This window comes from Drosophila kikkawai, chromosome 3L (assembly GCF_030179895.1).
Source record: "Drosophila kikkawai strain 14028-0561.14 chromosome 3L, DkikHiC1v2, whole genome shotgun sequence".
Classification (NCBI taxonomy): Eukaryota; Metazoa; Arthropoda; class Insecta; order Diptera; family Drosophilidae; genus Drosophila; species Drosophila kikkawai.
Window position 1 is genome coordinate 10,626,329 of NC_091730.1, and position 23,500 is coordinate 10,649,828.

Consider the following 23,500-nt stretch of genomic DNA (forward strand, 5'->3'; position numbering starts at 1 on the left):
TTTCGTCGTTTGCCAACACTACCTTGAAGTTCTTGGATTTTGTGCAATTTATTTATGTTATTTTTGAGTTAAAAATTGCACAAAACAATGTCGTTTCTAGCGCAAACTATGCGCCAGGTGCTACGCCAAGTGCCCAGCCGCACTGCGGCACTTGCAGGTAAGTGATAAATCAATTAAAACCATGTAAACAATGTGACATAACACTGTGGGTCTCTTTTAGGAGGCATGCGTTCGCTGAGCATTTCCCCGGCCTTTCTTCAACAAAACAAACCGGCAACCGAATCGGTGGATATATCTGCTATAAGCAAGGATCAGCAGAAGGAATGCTCGAATATATGTGAGCGCATCAACCAGCAGGTGGCCAAATCCGAGCAGGGACGTCTCTTTGCGGTGGTGCATCTTTGCGGAAAACAATTCAAAATAACTCCCGGGGACATTATATTAGTGGAAGGCTATTGGCCACCAACGATCGGCGATGAGATTAGTCTGGACAAGGTACTTCTGGCGGGCGCCAGAGACTTTACCCTCGTGGGACGTCCGATTCTGGAGCCAGGCTTGGTTTCCGTGAAAGCCACCGTGGTGGAGAAGACACTGACCCACACGAAAACACACTTCCGGAAGAAGCGCAGGAAGCAGTATATGCGTATCAACTTCCAGCGTTCTCCCAACACCATGATCAGGATTAATTCCATTGAGTTGGCGCGTCCCGTGGATGGGAATAGCGAGGCGGAGGTGGAGCCCTCGAAGCGTTTGTTTTAGTTCAAAAAAAGCTGTTTATCAAGAAAAAATAAATCAAGTCGTTAAAAGGTATTTACGAAGTAATTTTGAAACTACCTATGAATATGTAGTTAATGAATTTCTTGGGAATATTCTTTGAAAATTGTAATCGATTTCAGCGATCTTCTCTTCTGAATAATCAAGATAATAGATTTAAATAATTTCATCTGTCCTTCTGCGATCTTATGGTTTTATTTAAACGTCATTGAATTTCCCAAAACTTCGTTGAATCCGCTTTTATCCGATTTATATCTTACCTGGGAACCATCTGTCAAGGTTTTTGATAAGAATAATTTCCACTGTTGTCATATAAATGAGTTGATCACTTTTATGGCAGCTATAAGATATAGAAATCTGCCTTTAACTATAACTATATCCCAGGTTTTATGGGTACTTTTTGAAAATTAACGAAGAAATTAACATTTTCATTACATTTACCTATATATTTTACATCATACACTTACATTCTACACTTAACATTTAAATTTTAACATATTCCTATTTATTTTTATATTTTTCTAAACATTTTTAAATTTTATTATACATTTTTATATTTTTCTATATATTTCCATATATAAAATAGTCGTTCGATTTAAATATAATATTATTATCTCAATGATCTCAATTATCTTCTCAGATAGAAGAACATTATTGGGTAATAACTTTTCTTTCTATCTAAATCAAAAACAAATTTTATAATTTCTGGAAACCCCTATTATTTAATTTAATTTATTTAAGTTTTATTTTTGCTTTTATTGGTGTCGTTAAACTATTTTTTCGGCATATCCTATTTCATTTATATGTTAACCTTCTATGAATAGCAGTACTTTTTTTATAGTCCTTTGACCAAAAAGTCTGTTTTGAGGGAATTGCCCTTCTCACGTTTTGTTTTCATTGGAAATTCCACTTTCATCTTGATTCAATGACGTTTGTCCGCACACCATGCTGCATGAGTGGTATTTACTCAAAACGGCAACCTAGTTTGGACTATGAACTACCTGGCGCCCATCTCCGGTAACCCAGCAAAGAAGAGGCGTCGTCTCTAATGAAGCAACCAGCGGCAGCCGCTGCAATATTAATGACAGCCTTTTATCGCCTATGTTGTTGTTGCCATCTTTCATTAAAAGACGTCGTCGTTGTACCCCCTCCAGCTGCTACACCAAAACTGCCGCCCTTTGACCAACCTCTCAGCGGTTGAAAAACTGCAGGATATATGTATATGTGCATGTGGCTGTAAAGGATGCGTGGTGCTTTCTTTATCAGCAGATGTAAGGTGCTCTCGAGTCGGCGGCGGCTGTCGTATTTGTTTACGCTGCTCTTTCACTTTTCACTAACCAAAGGCGTTTACTTTTAAGCCCATCCTTTGTCCCTTGATTTAGCTTTTGCTTTTCCCTGGCCCCAATTTCAAGTTTGGCCTTTCCGGTTTCAGTTTCGCTTTGGGGGAAAAACTCAAATTGAAAACAGCAGCTGAAGTCAAAGGAAGACCTGGAGTTAAGTTGCTTATAAAAACTAGGAATTATTTGTTTTTAAATAAGAAATATAACCGAAATACATTTTAAATTATTTTTATTATAATTTTTAAATATTTCAAGAGTCTAGAAAAAGTATATAAACTCGGATAAAGGATAAAATGAGCCTCAAACCTAAATCAATAACCTTCTGACACACAATTAATTAATAAATTAAATAATTTTCCCATTATCTTTTACCCAGCTGAGTTTTTTAAATTAAAGTTTTGTTTAGTTATTTATTTATTTATTCTAAAGCATTCAAGATCAAGTTTTTACTAGTAAAAGACTATGGCCGTTATGCATCTTATTATTTTAATGCCTTCTCCTTTAACCCAGCTTCTTTCCATAACTAAAAAGTAAAGTCTTCGCCTCATAGCCTCTAGCTAGGCACCTCCTAAATAAAATCACTTTTGCTCCATATAAAAATGTCATTAAAAATTATGGTTTCACATCACTTGCCCTCGTCCTCGGCAAATAGGAGCCGGCACGCGATGAGTCTAATGGTGCCACATCAAATTTCGCAAATTGCACAAGCAGCACAAATTCAATTGTGTCGACACTTCGGGCAAGTTTTGCTCAAATATCCATCACAAAATGTATATTCCTGGTGCACTTTGCCGGCGACAAATCAAATTTCAATATGGGTAGCGCAAAATGAAAAATAGAGGAAAAAAAAGAGTAAACGAAAAATAGAAACACAAATTGAAAGCATGATGGTGTGTGATAAAATTTTCACCTGGCAGTACTAGGCAGTACTTTCGTCAGATTTCCCTCACTACTTTTTCGGTTGATTATGTTATTTGCCTAGGAAAATTGCATTTGATGTGCGTTAAGTGACAAAACGGAAATTGCCACCAAGCGGATGCTGGGTTTGTTTGTCTTCCTAGGGCACTTCTCCTTCCTACTCTCCAAAGCAGAGGCCAAACACCCACCCATCATCAAGCGTCCATCTAAGCCACCACTTTCTGTCGCCCGCCCTCGCCGCTTTTCTTCTTGCCGTGGAAATCCCATGTAAATGCGGCTCAAGTTGGGCCAAATTTCGTAAATTTATGCGTAGAGGCGTGTGATGTATGAGGCGAAAAAGGGAGAAAGCTGTGGAAAGAGGGGGAAATGTGGACACAGGCACTAAGAAAAATTAGGGGTTTGATTGAAGCATACAAAATTCAGGATTAGAAGGCTTAGAAAATAAATCATAACTTTTAGGAATATTTTATATACATTTTATTAAATTAAGAGTAATTAATAAAAGTATAAATAATAAGAATATAATTAAAAACTTTTATAAATATTGTATATGTATTTTATATCAAAAGAAAAGTAAATATAAAATAAGTAAATAGTTGAATATTTGTAAAAAATTAAAAAAATTTCCTATAAATCTTAAAATTAATTCAAAATTTGTATAAGGTATTTTCTTTTTACATGCAAGGACAATGGTTACTGTATTATGATCAGCCATCCATCATCAGCATCACTCAGTTTTGACATATCATTGAAATCTTATGCCAACGTCGTCATCATCTGTGACGTTTCATTAACCCAACTCCCCCTCATCCTTTGCCACGCCCATCAATCTGAGGGTGTTGATGGGTGGAGTTTGGTTTAGGGGGGAGGAGGAGGAGGTGAAATGTGTTAATATCAACAAGCGAAAACTGTGCGAACGCAATCTACCGATTTCCGCTTAACCAAGCCAAACATTGCATTTTTGATTAGACACCGGGCCTGTCGAGCCCCCAGGCTGGTCAAATCCCAAGAACGAGGATATAGCCAAGCCTTCCAAGGGAATGTTTGCAAGGGTGGCTTTTTGATGTGACTCGGGGCTCGTTTTGGTCAAAATGGGGGGTTGGACTTGGCGGGCAATTGATTGTAATTCCAGTTTTATTGCCGTTTTGCGTAGATATTTTTCTTTTCTGTAAATCCTTAAATGAGAATCGTTGGGTATAAAAGATAATTTTTATATTTTTGTATATATTTTATTAAGATTTTAAGTATGGTCAGCGAGGCAGGACTCTCAGGGGTACTGTGAGGGGACACTTCTCTGTCCTTTTTTCTTTTTGTTCTCTTAAGAATGTAGGAATAACATAAGATAGAACTTATACTCATAACAAAGTTGCCTTTCAATAGATAAATATTTGTCTTAAAATAAGTTTTCTGTTTTTTACAACCCATCAAAATCGTTTTTTTCAACTCCAAGTTCAAACTTAGACAAATTGTTCTCGCATTATATCGATTCCTTGCCAAAATACCCTCGTCATCATCACTTGCCTTAAGCATATTACATACGAATTATAAGACCACATATCATTCTTCGATAAGGGGATGATGATGATTCCTGTCACCTTACGCATTACTTGAAAAGTTTTTCTTGAAAATTATGCAAAAATGTCTGAAAAATGTTGGTTCCTCTCCTTGGGGATATTTTTCAGTTCACTGAATTGTTGTTTGCGATGCCAAAAAAAAAAGTGATTTCCAGCAGCAAGGGTTGTCTTTTCTTGTTTTTTTCTTTTGGGCGGGGCGGCTGTTTTTGATAACCTGATGGTGATATGACAATCTGCTCTCTCTTGCCTGCCACGTGTCTGAATTCGAATTTAAATAAGTTCGACGAGCAGGAAAGTTGACAAGCAGCAGTTTGGGGCCTCCCCTTTCGGCTCTTAATGATGAAATTTCAATAAATGTCATTTGGACTCGGCAAAGTGTCAACATGGCACCTACACCCGCCCCTATTTCCTCGTTTTCGAGGGGGTGCAACAGCTGTCAGCGCCGCGTTCAATGCGTTAATAATGACAGTTTTCCCCCAATATTTTTTTTCTCTTATTTTGTTAGTCTAACTAGCCGGGAAATCGACAGAGAGCGGAGAACAGGAAGGACACAGGACACCATAGAGTACCCATTGCACAGTGCCTGGTAAATTTAATTACTTTTCCATTGCTCATACGCACTGTGAGTCCATGCAAAGCGGAGAACAGTGATGGCAGAATAAAAATAGGCGGGTAGCTAACAATGAACTAAATATTATTGTTTTAGATGAAGTGCTGGGTAAACTTTATAATCAATTATTTTAAGGGAAGCTTTGGTTTTTGTTAAAATAACTATATGAATTTGTTTGAATAATATTTCAAGATACGCTTGTAGTCAGCGTTACACATCTTAGTTTTTATATGGTCTTTGCTTAAGGAGACTTTACAATCATAAATAAGTAACCCCAATCCTTTTTATCTCATTAAAAAAAATTAACAGCGTTACACTTCTTATTCTTTATATTGTCATTGCTTACGGAGAGTTTAGACTGAAAAAAAAGTAAAATGTTTATTTTTATTCTCATCTAAAAAAAGTTACAATGACGTACTCTTCGCTTTAAGCTTGAAAATATTTAATTTTATCGTAAATGAGGATTATTTTATTTAACATCAGAAAATAAATAAATAAAACAACTAATAAAAAATAATAAAAAACTTAAAATACTCCTTGTTTCATGTTTAAATACACCTGAATGCTCAGCACTCACAAAATGTCACCCAGAGAGAACTGTAGTGAGTGTGAAGTTGTGATTGAAAATCGTTGAAATTTGCATGTTACACGAAGAAATTGCCAACTGCGTTTGTCACGCCCTCTTTGCCACCATTGCCGCTCACTGATTGCAAGCAGGGGTCTATTCGATTCCGATGACTGGAGGTCCTTTGGTCCCCTGGTGGCCTCCTGCTGCAGCGCGTCATCAACGGCATCGATAGTTGACAGTTTCATAGCCAGTTGGCGGCGTTTGTCACAATGGCATTTAATATTTGGACACTGGCAAACCCCGATGGCCGTCGTCAGGAAATCGTTGGTCAATGGAAAATATTTGATCAGGTTCTTGTACATACATTTATCATCGTGGCTATATTTATGTGAGTATTGTGCATTGAAAACAGTGTTTTACTTATTTCTTAACTATGGTGTACAATGTTTTATAGTTTTTAAGCATGGAATACAATGTGGTATGCATTTCTATTTTTATTTTGTATTCTTTTAATATGACAAACATTTTCTTTTTTATATATTGTTTTTGGATAGTCGTGTTAGCTTCATAAGCTGATACAAAACTGTAACAAATTTATAAGAAATTTTAATATTGGAAGGTTCAAGATGTCTATTTAAGATTGTATATTCATCAGATTGGTTTATTTTCACATTTTACTTTATTTTTAACTTGGTTTATTAGCTGCCATATTGGATATATGTACATACATACATATGTTCATAAGTATGTACTTGTCCATTTCCACTTCAATATGTACGATTATCTGTAGCTTTTCCTTATTTATGCATGTTGATTTAGAACTCTTGACGCGTTGATTTGTGTATTTTTACTTTGTTTTACGGTACATCCTTGGCTTCAGCTTATTGAATTCCTTTTTGTAGACTCTAACCAACTCGGCAAGCTTATCAATTTCCCGCTCCAACGCTAGAAGACGCTGAAGGAACAAACATTCTGGCTTAGGACCCGGTCCATGCGGATCCATTGGCTTTCTGTCGTCTGCAACCTAAAAATGGTTAGTTAGTTAGATGAATTATATTAACTAAAGTTTGCTTACCATCTTTGTTTGATCTTAGGCACTAGGCAACAATCAATTTTGCGAAATAAGTTTACAGAAATGAATAAATGAAGAGCAATGAGTAATTTCTGTACAATACTTGAAAAGATTATCCAACACTAAAATCAGAGTTGCATTTCTTGCTATCGATAGTGCATGCTTCTGATGAAGTTGTGATTTAAGCAAGGGTATTCTTTTTAGGTATTAAGTCGAATATCAATTGTTATACTATTATTAATGCGTTGTAGTTAGCTTGAGAAATTCACAGATTCCAGAATAAGATGAGCTTAGATTTACTTAAATACTTAAATGTTTTTATTATTATTATAAGATACTTAACTCTCTGTAGCAAACACATTACTATGCTCTTCCCAAGGGTTAAATTTAAGTTATCCCGAATTTAATGCATCATTATCCATTATGTGACCAAACTTGGCAACAGATTTCCATAATGGCTATTTCATTGGTCAGTCAGTGCCAGACACAAGGCCCATCCTTTATGGCCACTGGCCATAAACCATTCCGCCTACTCTTCGCATTTTACTTGCGGTTTCGGGTGGATTTCAAAGCCCTACTCTGCGCCCTGCTGCCAACTTCCACTTCCGGCTGTTGTTGAGTCGTGTGTGAAATATTAAAATTCAATTAAAATGGCGTTAATTCCAGCAGTAGCTCTCCAGCATCGGCGAACGAATGTCGAATGTGTGTGCCTGCCACTGTCATAATTGTCAACTCCTGGGAGCCCGATCTCTGCCGGACAAGCAGCATGTTCTTTGGCATAATGATGCTCATCAACGGACAGGTTGCCATCACGTCCGGAAGTCCCTCTGTCCGGCTGTTTTGTGTCCACATCTCAATGGCATCAATGGCCGCCGCTGATTTCCTCTGCCTGAATACCCCACTCACCCTCTTTCTGGCGCCGCGTCACTCCCTTTTTTTGTTCAGCTCGCATGCAAATTGCTCTTCAGACATCCATTTATCATCGATGCATCAGAGCCAGGAGCCAGGAGCCAGGCGCCAGAATCAGCAGTCAGCCAGGGTCCAGTCAACGATAATGGTTAATTAATAAATATTTCCCTACAGGGTGGTCCCATTGAACTATAAAAAAAAGGGTTGCCTTTGATATAGAAATTGTATGGAATTGTATGGCCTCTGTTATTGAAGTTTCTCCTAGGGTCCTGGGACGAGTGTAGAGTTATTTGGTGTTCAACTGTTAAGCCATTGACCCACTCGCCTTGACTGGTCAACTGTTAATTAGATATTTATTTAAGAGAGGGACTATTTTCTTTAGGATAGAATTTATACAAATTCTTTTAAATCTTTAAATTTCTTTAAATTTAAGCTAAGGCCTTAAGAAGTTTCAATATCATAAGGAGTAACTGAAAAAATACAGAAAATAGTTTAGTATGAAAGATACTATAATAAATAAGATGCATAACGACATACAACTTTTTTTGCCCTTGAATTTATCCTTCTATTATTTTGTTTAGTTTGGTATAAGTCTTGATATAAGTCTTGATAGACTTAATCCAACCTTTCAAGTCCTTTCTGATCAATCGTAAAAGCAATTTAAATAAAAGTACATATGTATATGTACATACATATATGATAAATACAACCCTTGAGGCCTTATTGCCTTTCGCGAAACCAATCCTCGCCAATCGAGAAACTGGGATGCATTCCCTTTTTATTCCTTTGCCATCTTTACTCAGACACACACACACACACACACACCTTCTGGCTTTAAGGATTTCCCCTTGGAAACTCCAAACACCGAGCTCAACATTAGTTGTATGTTGTTTGCTTAAGCAGCCCTTCAAGTACCCTCCGCCTCCGCCGACTGTTTGATTAGGCATTCCGGCTGTCGAATAAATACCAATAAACAGAGTCGTAGAAGGGGATTCCAGGTGTCAACTGTACACAACAACACCCACTTGAGTCGGTCGAGACGTAGCCTTCCCGACACGAGTCAATATTTGATGTCGTAGCTGAAAGTTTGACTAACAACTTTTCTTCTTTTTATTTTTTTTCCTAATTTTGGCATGTATGTCTCCTTTGGTCGGAGGTCAAGTTATTGACTCGTGTTTGTTCAATTTTTAAATTTTATTTCCAGTCAGTTTTCCGTAGGAAACCTCCGGTGGAACGCCTCATTGATTGCCCATTTAGAACCGCAAAATTTAATTTATCTGCCATCAGTTGATGTTCTTGCGGTTTGCCAATACACAGGCACTGTCCAACTGATATCGAAAGAAGGTCCCACACATACGTATCCGTATCCGGATTCGAGTCGACCCTCCCCAGGTTGGTGGCCCCTTTGTTTGGGGGTAACCCATGTCAAAAATTGTACAACAGTTTTGTATTTTTTTTTGCGTGTTGCTGGTTTTCTGATAACATTTGGCCGGGTAGTCATGTGTGATTGTCTGAGTGTGTGTGTGTGTGTTTAAGATATCATCTGTCTCTGACGATACCCAAGCAGTCCCCACAGACCCTGGGGACCCCCAGAAAGCAAACTCCAAACCCAAATCCGTTGCCAAACCCGAACCCCAGTCCGCAATCGAAGGACGTCAGGCACTTCCGTTGGCTGCCACTGCCACCTGCTGTTTGACACCTAAATTCGCTTATTGTTGCCTGCTTTGGATTTACTTTTATGAACTTGTTCGCTCATAGGGGAAATCTATATCTACATGTAGGTTGCACTAAAAAAAAAATCGACCATTGATACCACTCAAAACACTTGAAAGTATCTTTTCTTTACTTTTTTTTTATTGGAAATCAGATAAATTTAACAGGCACTTTGGGTGAATGTTACAGTTTACAGAATAGACTTGAACTTTCTTATAGATATATCCTTTATCTCACTGCGAAATGTTGACCAAAATAAGGTTTGAAAAATTCTATCATGCATATTTTTAAAGTTTTTCGAATACTTAAAACCTCCTGTATTCATTTATGTTGTTTATGTCTTCAAAAGGTTTCCTATTTGTAGTAGATAACAGAATTCTACATGAACAAATTTTAATTATAAATTTATTATTCACTTAATACATTTCTCCAAGTGTACGTTTGTGTGTGTCCGTGTATCTTCTGGCATGGCTGCTGAAATTTCAACACTTCATTCAATTCGCAATTCGTTTCAACAATTGAAATGCGATTAGCACCAAGGTGCACACACGGGGAAACGAATAAATGATCGCAGAGTAGAGGATGAGGTACCGGGAGCAGGTTTGGGTTGGCTACATTTTTGATTTATGTGAAATTGAGTTAAATTCATACACACACTCTCCATACACCACTCACATCCTGGCCCGCAGGCTTCTGTGTCGGTTGTCGGTTCTCATTGTAGCGAACGCGTCCTAATCAAGGCTATTCACTTGCCATAAATCAAATTAAATGGCTGTCACATATCGCCGGGCGCCAGTGGGCCTAAAGCCCCATCCTCAACCTAATCCTCCCCATTGTCCTGTGCTCCTGCTCCTTGTCCCACGCCGGGTCCTATCCCTATCCCCGTATTATTCCCCTTTTCTGCCATTGGGTCGCTATTGTAGTTGGCGCTGTCAGCTAAGCATAATTAAAAGCGGGGAAAATTGTGAGAAAAATAAGGGCTTTGGGATTGGTCTTGGGTGTTGGGTTGTTAGAATGCTTTTTCTAGAGAACGTTAAGCTAAAGAACGTTAAGGATTGATTGACATTTAATATACTTTTTTATTTGGAACAAGAATTGCAATCTTAAGACTTTGTAAAATTAATAAGTAACTCAAATAAGGTTTGAATGATGTTTTTGAATTCTAAAATAACGAAATATTCCGTCACTTCATTTCAGGGTTGTTAAAACCAGTTGAGAATTATATCAAGATTTGTTATATTATTCTACAAAATCTACCAAGTCTATTGACAACTCCCAGGAATATGGCACCTCTCATCCCCATTAATTTTCCACCTTGATTAACCTGCTATCATCCAGCAGCTGTCACGTGAAATTTTATATAACTCGTCCGTGCTGGAAATCCTTTGTCCCCATTCCCTTGGGCTCCACGGCCGAGTGAAGTGTAGCTAATTTACTGTGTGCCTCCGATTTTCGCTGCAGCCTGGAAAAAGTCCTTTTGACTTCAAAGAAGAACTGTTGCTTGGAGTGCGCGCTGGGGGGAGTGAGAGAGTCCTGGAAGGTCCAACAATGTTGCCAAACACTTCACGTGGTAGGCTCTCGCTGCCTTGGTCCTTTGACACTGTCAAACGCGCTTTCCCCCTCGTTCAACCCGCCCCGCTTGAAGTGCATTTGTTTTTTGGCTTTTGTTTTAATTGGCTTGCGCCAGGGCTTGAAGGAGTCGTCGTGATCCTCTACTCCTTTTTAGCAAACTACATTCCCCGCTCGCCTCGCTCATTAAACATTTACTCTCGACGCTTTGTCGGCGTGAACTTTGATGTTGACTTTGGTCCCCATGTCCCACAGGTCCAGAGGGCCTCGCAGATAACCACTTGAGATTGCATTGCATCCTCCTCCAGCTTCTGCTTGGAGGGAGCTCCAACTCACACGCTTTCCCTCTCCCTTTATCTCTATCTCTCTTTCTCGCTGGTTTTGTCTTTGGAAAAATGCATTCTGCCGCAATTTGTGGCGCTCGTTTGGACCAACATTTGAGTCTTATGGCAGCAACCCCTCGGTTTTCTCTCTGTTTTGGGCACGGCTATGTTCTGGGCTCTTCTGCAGTTGCATCTTCACTTGGAGTTTGCTGCTGTTATCCTTGTGGGTTGGATGCATTTTTTGCATTTACATAACAACATTTTCATTATGGGAAAAGTTATTGTGGTGTTTTATTTGTAAAAAAGAAAAACATAAAATTAATAAAAAAAATTATGGATGTAGTCATTTATAAATTAAAATATTTGAATATTATTTTTCCATTTTATTTATTTTTGGGTATTTATTTTCATTACAAAAAAATGTTTTAAAAGTTTAGCCTTAATAAAATCTTATTTAATTATTCAGAAAATTTTTTAAAATAACTCTAATAAAATGTTTCAAGGATTTTGCTAAATTTCAGTTTTATAAGTCTTCACAAAACCTCAAAATATAATCCCCCGTAAACCCTAAACTTTTCACTACATTCCCAAACCCCTCACAGTACATGCAACAATCCTTCCATTGCCAATTAATAGAAGAGGCAACTGTACCTTCATCGGGTAAACTTGGGCTAAAAAAAAAACAGAAAATAATCAAACTTAAAACGCACATGTCATAAATCAAAAGGTCTTTGCAACACAGGGGGAAACTTGGGACTAGGACTTTCGCAAACTATGCACAACGCAATTGCAATGCAGAGAGGCCCATTGTCACGAAGTTGGGTGTGTGTGTACGGCAATTCACTTTGGGATCCCACTCCAACTTTAACTGCAACTCCAGATCCAGTTCCTGTTCCATCCCCTCACTTGGCATCGTTTACGAAGCTATTCAAAATGCGACTACCTGTATTTATGGCCTGAAGTCTCCTGTGGCCAGTGTTGGGTTGGAAGCTAGATAGTTCTAGGTAGTTATAGTACTAGCCTAATATAAAAGTTCCGTTTAAAAATATTTATTAATTATATTAATTAATTAATTATTATTAGTTGTGAAGTTATGAGACCCATTTATTATTTAAATAATTAAAAGAAGTTATTTTTGAGGAAATATTGCCTATAATTCAGGGCAACTTCTAGTTACCAACAAATTTGACTTATTTAGCTTCACAAATACCGATTACATTTATAATAAATTTAACAAAATAATTTTATATTCCACCAAGATACTAAAATATATCCTGGCATCACTGCCTAGGCCACGGCTTTTATCTGCCAGCGGTAGTTACATTCCATTCATAAATATTTTTTCATTCACTTATTCGCTGCCTTTCCCCCTTTTTACCCCACAAACCATTTTTTTTTCTGCGTTTAGCTTTCACCTGGAGCTGCATTTGTTATTGTTGTGATGCCGCGACTCGTTTTAAGCGTTCTATATGCACTCTACCATATATATGTTCGTGGGAGGCTGTGGCTTCGCCCTCGAGTGGAGTTTTGGGCTCGAGGAAATATCTATGAGGCAGCCATTGTTGGGCATATGTTTGTCGCTTGCCTTTGATCTTTGGGCCAAAGTGAAAGCGATTGCATCTTGGGGATAGTCGAGCCTCCACTTGGAGCTGGCTTTGCCAAAGTTAATTGCAAAAAAAGGGGCTCAGGCATAGGCCTCAGTTTTTCGCTTCTAATTAAAAATATTTGTTTCACCGTATGCTGCTTTCCTGCATATACATATACTTTTTTTTGTAAGCAAGTGCAATTAAAACAGACATCAAGGGAAATTCGTTGGTATTTTCAAGACTAATTAGGAGCGAGAGTTCAAATTGAAGGGCAACCCAAAAAAGAAGACTTCATAGGTCAACCTACAGTTTTTGAGGTTGCTACAGTGAAAACACATACATTTTAACAACTTGGTTAGTTGGATTTGTAAGCATATTTAGCCTTTTAATTACATTTTATAATATAACTATGTTACTATATAGTTTATTGCAATTTACATGCTTTTTTATGATGTCAATAGTACTATGCTCTGTAAGAGCGTTCTATATGTTTCCCAGCTTCCACCGATCCTCAAACAAATCTGCAAATCTAAAAACAACACCAGTAAGTATACCCTAGTCTGCCCTGGTAACACAGCTATACACTTACACCAAAAACTAAAAAAAAAACTTTAATAGTTGGTCGGCAACCGTCACTTCATTCCAGGAATGCTAGAACCAGTTGGGAATTCTAAGAGACCTTTTTTGACGTGAGGTTTTTAGTGCGAATTCGAACATAGAAAAATATTCTTCTAAGTGCATCCTTTCCTAAGTGATTCCACAATTTCTGTAACATTTTTCCAGGTAAACCAACAGTTTGTGTCATAATTGTAAAATCTCTGCCTCCGGCTTAGGCAATAAAATTCTTTATTGCTTTTCCAAAACTCCAAGTTATGAAGAAACTTGCTAATGTTAGAAGAGGACAAAGACTCAAAACTCACAGACTCTCAGACCACCACATGGTTACTTAATCATTCATGCAGACCCTATAAATTTTCATTAAAGTTTGATACCAAAAATTGGCTGCTCCCAAGCAGATGTTCCTGCCAACATCATCTCCCCCCAAACTCATCCTTTAAGACGGGGGCCCATCTTTCGCAGTGTGTTGTCAGTCAGTGATTATGTAAATATTTCAACACAAATTAAAATCAAAATTAAAATTACAAAAAGCTGCCACAGGCAACACATGTCTGTTAGGGAGAGCGGTTTCAAACTCCGGCCTAACACTTTGCTTAGAGGAGGCTCCTTCAACACTCTCCGGCGTGGCGTGGTGGTCCTTTCCCCTCAGCACAACCACCGCCCCCCTTTCTGTCCACACCTAAACCTACTACACCCACTGTACCCTCTTCTCTCCTTCTAACGTTAGTCTTCTTCATGTGTGTCTTATGGGAAATTTAAATAAAGTCAGCAGGCAATTTATTTGCATTAACATTTTCTGTGTCTCCTCACCCAGGGCTCGTGGGTACACGGAAAATAAATTAATTATAGAAGATTTTAAAATATTCATTGAAATTGTATTCAAATTCTTTCTTCATTTGAATTCTTACCACATATTTTTTTAATAATTAAATTAGAATTTATAGAGGTTTGCAGAATTATAGGTTTTACATTTTCTAGATTTTTAAAAAGTTATATTTTGTAAGATGAAAATAGAAGCTTCAAGTAGAAATGCATATTTTTTTATTTTTATAGGGATTCATATTAAAGTAGAAATGAATTTTTAAAATTTTTATTGAGATCCATATCAAAGGATATCTCACAGAATTCAGACTTGGGAATTTTAAATTGTATTTATTTGTCACAAAATTCAGACTTGAGAATTATTAGAGCTCTTTACACCATTAGAAAAAACGTATTAATTTCTTCCAAATTTCTGTAGTTAAATTTTACTATATTCCAACTCCAAAATATTTTTAATATTTTTTAATAATTGTAATTAATTTATATATAATTTCTTTCTGTGCATGTGTTTTTGAGCCTTATGTTTCCTGCTCCTGTCTGTGTATTTGCTGTTTGTGTGATGCAAATTTCTCCTTGCGCCTGCTGTCGGGTTTTTGTTGCTGGAGATCCGCTCTGGCGTTTTGTCGCTGCTGCTGCTGGTCGCTTCATTGAATTTTTGCACATCCCATAAAATGGTTAAAAAACACACAAAAGTGCATCCATGGTGACTGCAGCATAGCGCGTTGTCGCCCACTTTTACCATTTACTGATTTATAGCTTTTCACTCCGGTTTGCAGCATTTTCCGCAGCTGCCCGGAAAAACGCCCCGAAAGTGTGCTACGCCTTTCTGCATTTCCCACTATAAATCAAAAGCAACAAACAAATTAATACGCCGTTGTTGCTACTGTTGCAGTGTGTGACGCCTTTGTTGGATGGCCACTGTGTTTAATCATTACCTTCTCCTCTGCTCTCTCTTTCTTCATTCAATCCGTTTTTATTGTTATTAATTAATCAGCGAAAATTGCTGCAAATAACAATAAAAAATAATAAAAAGGGTTTTTGGGTAAGCCAAATGCTGCATGGATATTAGTTCAACGACTTTTGGTATGCACTGTAGAATTGGTCATAAATTACGGGTTATCCAGGAGCTTCTGTTATCTTTTTGCTTTTTGAAATTTTGCTGACAAATTTCCGGACTCAATTGGCATTTACTAAGCATTTGTAAAACTTACTAATTTATTAGCTATTCATTTTATTGAATTTATTAAAGTCGAGAGTATGTCCTGATTGAATTTTAATCTTTATTTATTTGTATGGAAATATAAAGGACTTCCATTTATATCAATTTGTCCCTTATTTAAGAATTCAATAATTCCATTCTTTTGTTACTCACATAATGACATTTAAAAATTAAATTCAACTTGATGTGAAAAAATTGGCTTTCATTTGGGAGAGTCAGGCGACATTGAAAGCCCAAAAGTAAACACTTTATTCAACTGCCAGTTTACAGATAGCCAAGGCAAACACACACACGCCCACATATAGAGCACGTATTGTTTATAATATTTATAATTTTAATTAAATAACACATCATAGACTTTTATTAAGCGAGGGAATGGAAAGGCCGACGAATGACGGCTCACTTGGCAGTTGTGGGATTGAGAGGATGAGGAAATGGCTGTGCCTGAGTGAGTACTGGATCATCAGTTTCAATTTGGTAACCGGGACAAGTCATCATTTCCTTTTTTCACACTTGGGAAAAAATGTTTATAAATATCTTAAGTAATTCTTTGAATGAAATAAGAGTTTTTTAAGCTATTAATATTTTTTAAAAATTTAATGAAGATATAAAGTGGTAGAAAATAATGAAAAATAGATAGGAGGAGTCTAAAGGTTTCGGTAAAAATGATTTAAGAAGTCAAGTAGTAAATCTTGAAGTAAATAATATGTATTAGTGTCTTTAGGATTAAGTAGACGCATTTCTTCCAAGTGCACAATTTGGAGAGTAGATGGTGAGGAAGGCCCTACCCTACGCCCACTCTGGCATTAAGGTCACTTCAGTTTGACAAATGTCAAATGGCATTTAACGGCATTTGCACAAATCATTACGATTAACAAATGAGTGCCCGCTCCACACAAAAATTGCGAGTAAACGCATAGTAAATTATATTTCAAGAGGGAGGCGACGACGACAGTTCTCTGACGGAGAGTGCAGATCCGCCAGCATGATGGTTAACTTAATTCCCGCTGATTCACTTCACAACACAGCCACCCTGTTGATTGTTTACCCCTCCGACACACTAAAGATGAATCCAGACGAAATATCTTGTGGGCTGTTTTCAATTCACTTCCAAGCGCCCCATAAAAATGGCAAATTGAGTGCGCCGCCCCCGTTGCGAATCTCGACAGATATAGTAGTGGTAGCCCCCTCCCCGACCCACTGGTTTTTAACTAATTGCCCCAGCACGCGTCCCATAATTTCTGGACGTTGTTTTTTCTTTCAGTTTCGCAGGTAAACAACGGGTCTCTCGACCATCTTTTGTTTTGGCCATAAAGTATCGTTCAGAAAAACAGCATTCCTGGAGCTCTCCGACTCTCCGGGGACCTCTTAAGCATAGATCTTACCGAAAATTCACCTCCCACTAGCTATAATAAAATTTCTAATTGCAACGAAAACAAATTCTGAATTTCAATGCACTGCAGGTGTGCCCATTCGAAAACAAACCCCCGAATGTGTATCATTGAAACTAATTGTTATGAAAATATTGTGCCAGTGCCGATGGAAAAACTGTGTGGGAGGGGGAAAAATTGGAAGGGGTCTTCATAGTATGAATAATTAGAAGGAATGAGTCAAAGATTGATTTTAAGGCACCTTAAAATCAAGACAAGACACCAAAAATATAATTTTTTAGGGTAAATTTATCTATTTTTTCTCAAATTTTAGGGCGTTATTTTCTGATTGGCTTAATATAAAATATGAATATATATCTGCACTTGTTTTACTGGTAAAATATTCATGAGACCATGTCAGATTTTCCAAAATTTGTTAGCCAACAAATCAAACACGTGTGCGCTTATAATTCCCAACTGGTTCTGACATCCTTGAGGGCTGCATTCACCTACCTTAAATATGTGCTATGAAATATAATATAATTCATAGTTACTTACCCTAAATATCCTAAGAAAATCTTGCTAAATGTAAAGTTTATTTTTATTGGACCTGTATAACCAAGCCTCAGGAACTCTATCTGTTTGTAACCCCTTTTAATACCTCATTGGTAACAGTCAGTAAGACCCAAAAACCTACCATAAATGCAGCTCAGCATTTGTCAACGCAAATGCAACAGCAACAAAAGCAGTAATAGTGATAACAACAACTGCAGCAACTATAATTTGATCCTTTCGGTGTTCCTGCTCCTTGGCCACTTGGTCTTTTAGCTAACCACATTCAGGTGGCAGAGAAGGCCGGCCGGCAGTTCTTGGTTCTGCTTCTGCCATTAGCAATATAGTCATATACACCCGCACACTGGGTGCTTTTAACCCCCCAGAGCCCCCTACAGCCCCTCTGGTATAACAAACCTCTACCCCCTAGCAGACTAACCCCCTTTTGGGCTGTTAGCCAGGCTTTTGTTTTTGTGTACTTGCGAGAGAAGTCGGCTGAGAAAGGATCATGCGCAGTTTGTGTTTCATTTTCGTAATTCTGAAAACCAGCTTTGTTGGCCCATTTTCAAGTTCCGGATATTTGAACTGACTCAAAAAGATTTTTATTTTAATACAGAAGATTTCATGAATTTATAAAATAAGCAGATTTTGGGATTTAAACAATTATCTTAACAATAGTAACATTATTAACAATACTTCACACTTAAAAATATATTTTTATGGAGTGGTTTTTTCTTTAAAGTTGGGGTTGGGTGGTCATATCTGATAAGAAAATAGCTTCTTTTAACTTCCAATTAGGAGAACTGCAGTTTTATTGTTTTAGCCTCTTGTTTGTGGAAAGTTTATGATTAATAATTAAATAATTATAATTTAAGTTATAACAAATTAACACTTTATATATTTTAGAGAGAAATTTTGTAGAAAATCTGAACGTGTATTAGATTTTTTCAAATCTAACGTTTCCCGCTTACAAAACATTACGTAATTGCTGGCTGGCTTTACGTCATGCCGTAAGCGTGTTTCATTTGCCAAAACGTTTCGCGAGCTTTCTCTCTTTCTCTTTGCCACTCCATCCCCCGGCTTTCTCTCTTTTGGTTGTTCTCTGTGCATTTTGCAAAACAAAACTTAGCTTGCCGCTTGGAAAAGTCGGAAGAAAATCCAGTTAGCAAGTGGAAATCACCGGAAAAACTACACAACGCGGCAGAAGGAAAATCGTGAAAATTCTCACATACCGCAAAACGGGAAGTGGAAGAAAAAAAAAACATAACAGAATCCCGAGGGCAGCTCAGTCGGCGTCGGCAGCGCGGAATGCTGATAACAAAGCGTGCGGCGCGTTAATAACAATAACAAAAGCACTGCCGGAAAAAAAAGAAACAGAAAGAAACAAATAAAAACAGAAACAAATGAAAAAATCGCGCGTTTAATTAACGGACAACGACGTTGACAGCGCAGTCGACGCTGCAGTCGCAGTCGGCGTCGCGGTCGCCGTCTCGTAAACGTGTGAGAGTGTAGTTGTGCGATTAGTATCTGAGTGTGTTTGATATAAAACTGCAATTGATTGCAGTTTCGGCGGCATTTTCGAAACAGCAAGCCGGCGAAGAACACACAACACCAAGAAATCGATAAACAAACATACTAAATAACAAGCAAAAAAATAAAACAAACCTACAACAACAGACAAAAACAACAACAAAAAACACCAACAAATAAAAACAAGAAAAACAACGAAGCAGCCAAAACGGTAAAGATACAAAAAGCTTCCACATACGTACAATATGTTTGTATGTGTGTGTACACATACCTAAAAGGCAACAAAGATAATAGCGGAAAAAAGAATAAAACTTGCATTTGTGTGAGCGCAGCTGTTGATAAAAGTGAAGGAAAAATCATTCACATTTTCTACGGGAAAATGCGAAAAATAACAACAACAGCATACACTCGAGCACTGGCACTCACACAGTTGCAGTTACAAAAGAGAGCATAGAGAGCTAAAAACTCAGACGACGCCAATATTTTTTTTTTTACGTTTTTCCGTTGTTTGCATTTTATTTTCTTGTGTGTTTTGTTTTTGCACAGCAAGAGGGAAAATGTGAGAGGAAAATATACATTCCAAAATCACGTTTTCGTATCCTTTGTGAAAATATTTAGGAAATTCTTTATTAAAATTGTTTTGGAACCTATAAATCCAGAGGTTTCCCTTCGAAATTACTTTATAAAAGATGTATTTTATTAATAAGTTTCATAATGTTAATAAGAATAAATTTTCCTCAGTTTCTACTAATGAGAAGACTCTATAAAGTTTATGAATTGCAAAAAAATTACGTATACGTCGCAATTTTATTTTTCTTATAAATTCTTAACATATTTTCTTCATGAAATACATAGGATAATTGAATAAAATATATATAAATAATTTGAACAAAAAGAAATCAATTGAAATAAAACTTATACCAAAACCTACTAATAATTATTAGATACTTTCTTCAAAAACACTTGAAACCATTAAAAATTTCATCAAAATCCAAGTAAAATGTATTCGTATTTCCTCTCTATTTTTCTCTCTGCACTTTTAAAAGTCTAGTTTACAAGTCCAGACATTGCTGTTGCTTTTACTGTTTTTGTTTTTGTTTTGGAAGTATCTCTCAGCTAGCAAATAGTATCTAGACATTTGGCAAGCACTCTCAGCTCTTGCCGGCTGTCGCTGTTCATTGAGTCGCCTCCTTCAGTTGGATTTTCCTTAAACACTCCACACGCTTTAATTTCATAAATTTGCTGCAACTGAAACATTTTCAGCTGTTTCAGAATATATACATATTTATTTATTTCTTCGCACACTCGCATGTTGGCCGGCAGTCAAAGTAACACTCGACTTCAACTTCTGTCTGCGTTCTCTAATTGAGTTAGTCTGGCGTTTGAATGGGAGCAGAGCCAGCACACGCATCACTTCTGGTCGAAAGGGGGCGGAATTGTATTAGCAGGAAAAAAGGGGGCGGGCCGGCAGGCCAGACCAGCGGGGGTTCTACGATACCGGGGATGGTGCGATGCGAGCCTAACTCGTGTGTTAAATTATGCAAAATGCTCAGGGAATGCCAAAGCAATAAGTGCAGAAATTTTTACAATGTGATAGAATGGCTGGTACTTGAATTTGGCAAGAAAAAGGAGAGATTAAAATATTTTAAAGCCAATATTTTAATTACATTTTAAGTGTTTTATTTGCTCTTTACTCATAATCAAAATGTAGGAATAGCATAACAAATTCATTCATTTATTTTAAAATAAAAACTATAGAATTTCTTGATAAATTCAATGGCTATAATGTATAATTATTCAGAAGCATATACAGATTCATTAATGAAAACCAAACCCCTAAAGTTCCCTCAAACGCAGTCCCTAAAATATTCAGCTTGCATTAATGCAAATTATTTTTAAACTATCCCCTATATCAGCTGGTATTGTATTCATATCTTTGCAAAGCACGTTCATAAAAAGGAGCCAGCCATTTCGAACAAGTTTTTTATCTTTCCTTGGCCCACGTACAATAACACACACATTTTTTTCGGCTATTTTAAAGGGTTAACACACGCTTTACGACTGACAAACTTTTTCCACGTTAGCTTTTTGTGCCGGTCCTTTTATTTTGTAAAAATGTTTGGCATTTTTTGTATTAAATTGTCAGTGAAACGAGCGTCGGTCCGTTTCCGTGGGGCATGGCAACAATTCAAAACGTGAACTGCCACTAAAACATGCCAAAAATCTGCGCATTTAAAATATTTGCCCCAGAGCCCATTGAGAGTCAGCCAAGCGAAGGGGGCGGGGGCCTGTGGGGGGTGTTGGGAAAATCCTGGCATTTTCCTGCGATTTGATTTAGTTGTTGTTGTTGGCCGGGTTACACCTTTACCCTCACACCTATCCCTACTGTTTTTCTTACATATATGTAGGTATATATTTGATTGTTCTCAGTTTGTTAATTTTTTTAAAATACCGCCTGCACCGTCTGGCTTTTTTATTGTCCATGTAACATTCCTTTGTTTTACATTTAATTGCTCTTCACGCCACTTGTTCGTCAATAACTAATTTGAAATATCTTCTTTCAGGTTCGTCAAATCAAATGTGAACGTATACCCAGCCAGAAATTCATTTTAAAATCCCGCAATCCAATGTTACGATTGCAAATAAATAAATAAATATACGAATATGCAACCATTCCGTTCCGTGCCGTGCTAATGCAAAAACGTATACGATCTAAAACCGATAAATATATATAAAAAATAACTAAACCAAAGTGAAGTAACAATTTTGCAAACCATAAAAATAACTAGACTAGCAGCAGATAATACCAAAGGAATCCTTTTTACAGGAGGTGAGTTTTGCAAAACAATTTTTATATTTATTTATTGTAAAACAAAAATGTAAACTATTTTCAAAGATGGAAATAGTTTTATCGATTGAAATAGAAATTTAGAAATGTTTATTGAGAGCTTGGTTATTAAAGAATAACTAAACATAAGCCCAATAAAATCTTCAAATCCTTTTAGCAATAATATTTTTCCACAAACATATAGAAAGAATTTCGTACTTTCTTTGGCAAAATATCAGACGCCCAACTTTGCTTCACAGCTTCGTGTTATTATTTTCATATGTTGATTGCCTTTAGCTTTTCCTGGACTTCTGTTTATCGACTTCAATTTGCTCTCAAACACCGGACCCAAAACTCAATTGGAATTGCAGAGAAAAGCAGGAAAATGGACCTACAGGGAAAGGGACAACAAGGGGAGAAAGAGAGGAAAAGCCTAGACGAAAACGGGCAGGGAAATCGGGAGAGAGCAGGCGGAACAGGGCATAATCCAGAAAACACCATTCAAGGGCAACTTTCACCAGTTTGCTTGATGGGTGACTGGCGAGATTGTGATGGAGCTGAGGGGACGTGGTGGAGCTGGGGTAAGAGGTCAAACCACCCGACTGAAACACCCGGTGGCAACTGCCCATCCATCGCTTAACATTTTCGTCTGCCATTTTCATTTCGACCAGGGAAAACTCTGCCGCAGTGGTCGGCCGCATTGGCAGTTTTTGGGTCTCCACAGACATCGGACATACATCACAAGCCCAAGTTCAAATTTCCTACTTCCTCTCGGCCATCTCACCCACCTCCACATCCCTGCGCCCTTTCCCTTCTTCTTGGTCTATTGCCTTTTTTATGAGTGGCAAAATTGTTGTTATTTTTGTCGAGTTTTCCCAAAAAGAAAAGAACCGAATGAAGAGAAAACCCAGAAAATGTACTGTGGGAAATATTGTCATGTTGTCAATTAAAGTCTTGGTTATAAATACAAGAAATAAGTTATATTTTGGATGTAGACATACAATTAATTAACAAATTATAACATTTTCAATGCTTGTGTTTATTTTACTCTAAATAAAAGATTTAAAAACATAACAAGATAAAGACAGATATTTGATAAACTAATTAAAAAGTTTGATACAGAAAGCTTAGAATCTGAGAGAAACCTTCAAAACTAGATCGACTCGACTGTTGATGCTTAGAATTCATTGAATTTTAGTTGCTTAAGAGACTGTTTAACCCTAATGGGGCTATTATTATTATTAATATTCACATAAATGCTCACCAATCTACACTTTTTTCTCTGTGCATGCGGAAAATAAAGAAGAAAATTTTTTGAAAATGCCTGCCAGCTGAAGAAGCAGTGGGAGCAGAAAGACGGAGGCAAGGACATGGAGTGAAAACAGTTGCCGCCGTATTCTGTCCTCCGACATTTGTCGTCGTCCTTCGTCCTTCGCCCATCGTCTGTCTTCTGTCGCCGTCGCACCTTCCATTTCCACTTCGAGCGAGCTTCAAGCTGCGTACTCCCAACTCCCCAACGCCCAACAACCACCCCAAAAACACAGCACAGCAAAGGCGGCATCCATCCAAGTCCGTCGACCCGGGTTTTCCCCACATAACGATGCAG

At 37.4% G+C, this 23,500-nt stretch overlaps 1 protein-coding gene and 1 long non-coding RNA gene across 3 annotated transcripts; one reads left to right on the forward strand and one right to left on the reverse strand.

Moving 5' to 3' along the window:
* The first annotated feature begins 6 nt into the window (after nucleotides 1–6).
* On the forward strand, nucleotides 7–21,757 carry mRpL21 (mitochondrial ribosomal protein L21). Of its 2 annotated transcripts, XM_070284973.1 has the most exons (3): nucleotides 7–157; nucleotides 221–807; nucleotides 21,632–21,757. In XM_070284973.1, exons 1-2 carry the CDS (start codon nucleotides 88–90, stop codon nucleotides 757–759), a joined length of 609 nt encoding a protein of 202 aa, XP_070141074.1. In that variant the 5' UTR covers nucleotides 7–87; the 3' UTR covers nucleotides 760–807; nucleotides 21,632–21,757. The 2 variants fall into 2 exon arrangements, with proteins under 2 accessions (XP_070141074.1, XP_017034165.1); XM_017178676.2 differs by lacking the exon at nucleotides 21,632–21,757 and having other exon boundaries at nucleotides 221–810.
* Nucleotides 6,136–6,966, reverse strand: LOC108083049 (uncharacterized). Its single transcript, XR_001771012.3, has 2 exons — nucleotides 6,860–6,966; nucleotides 6,136–6,808 (listed from the first exon to the last, which is right to left on the reverse strand). It is a non-coding gene; the product is annotated as an uncharacterized lncRNA (long non-coding RNA).
* Nucleotides 21,758–23,500: the final 1,743 nt, after the last annotated feature.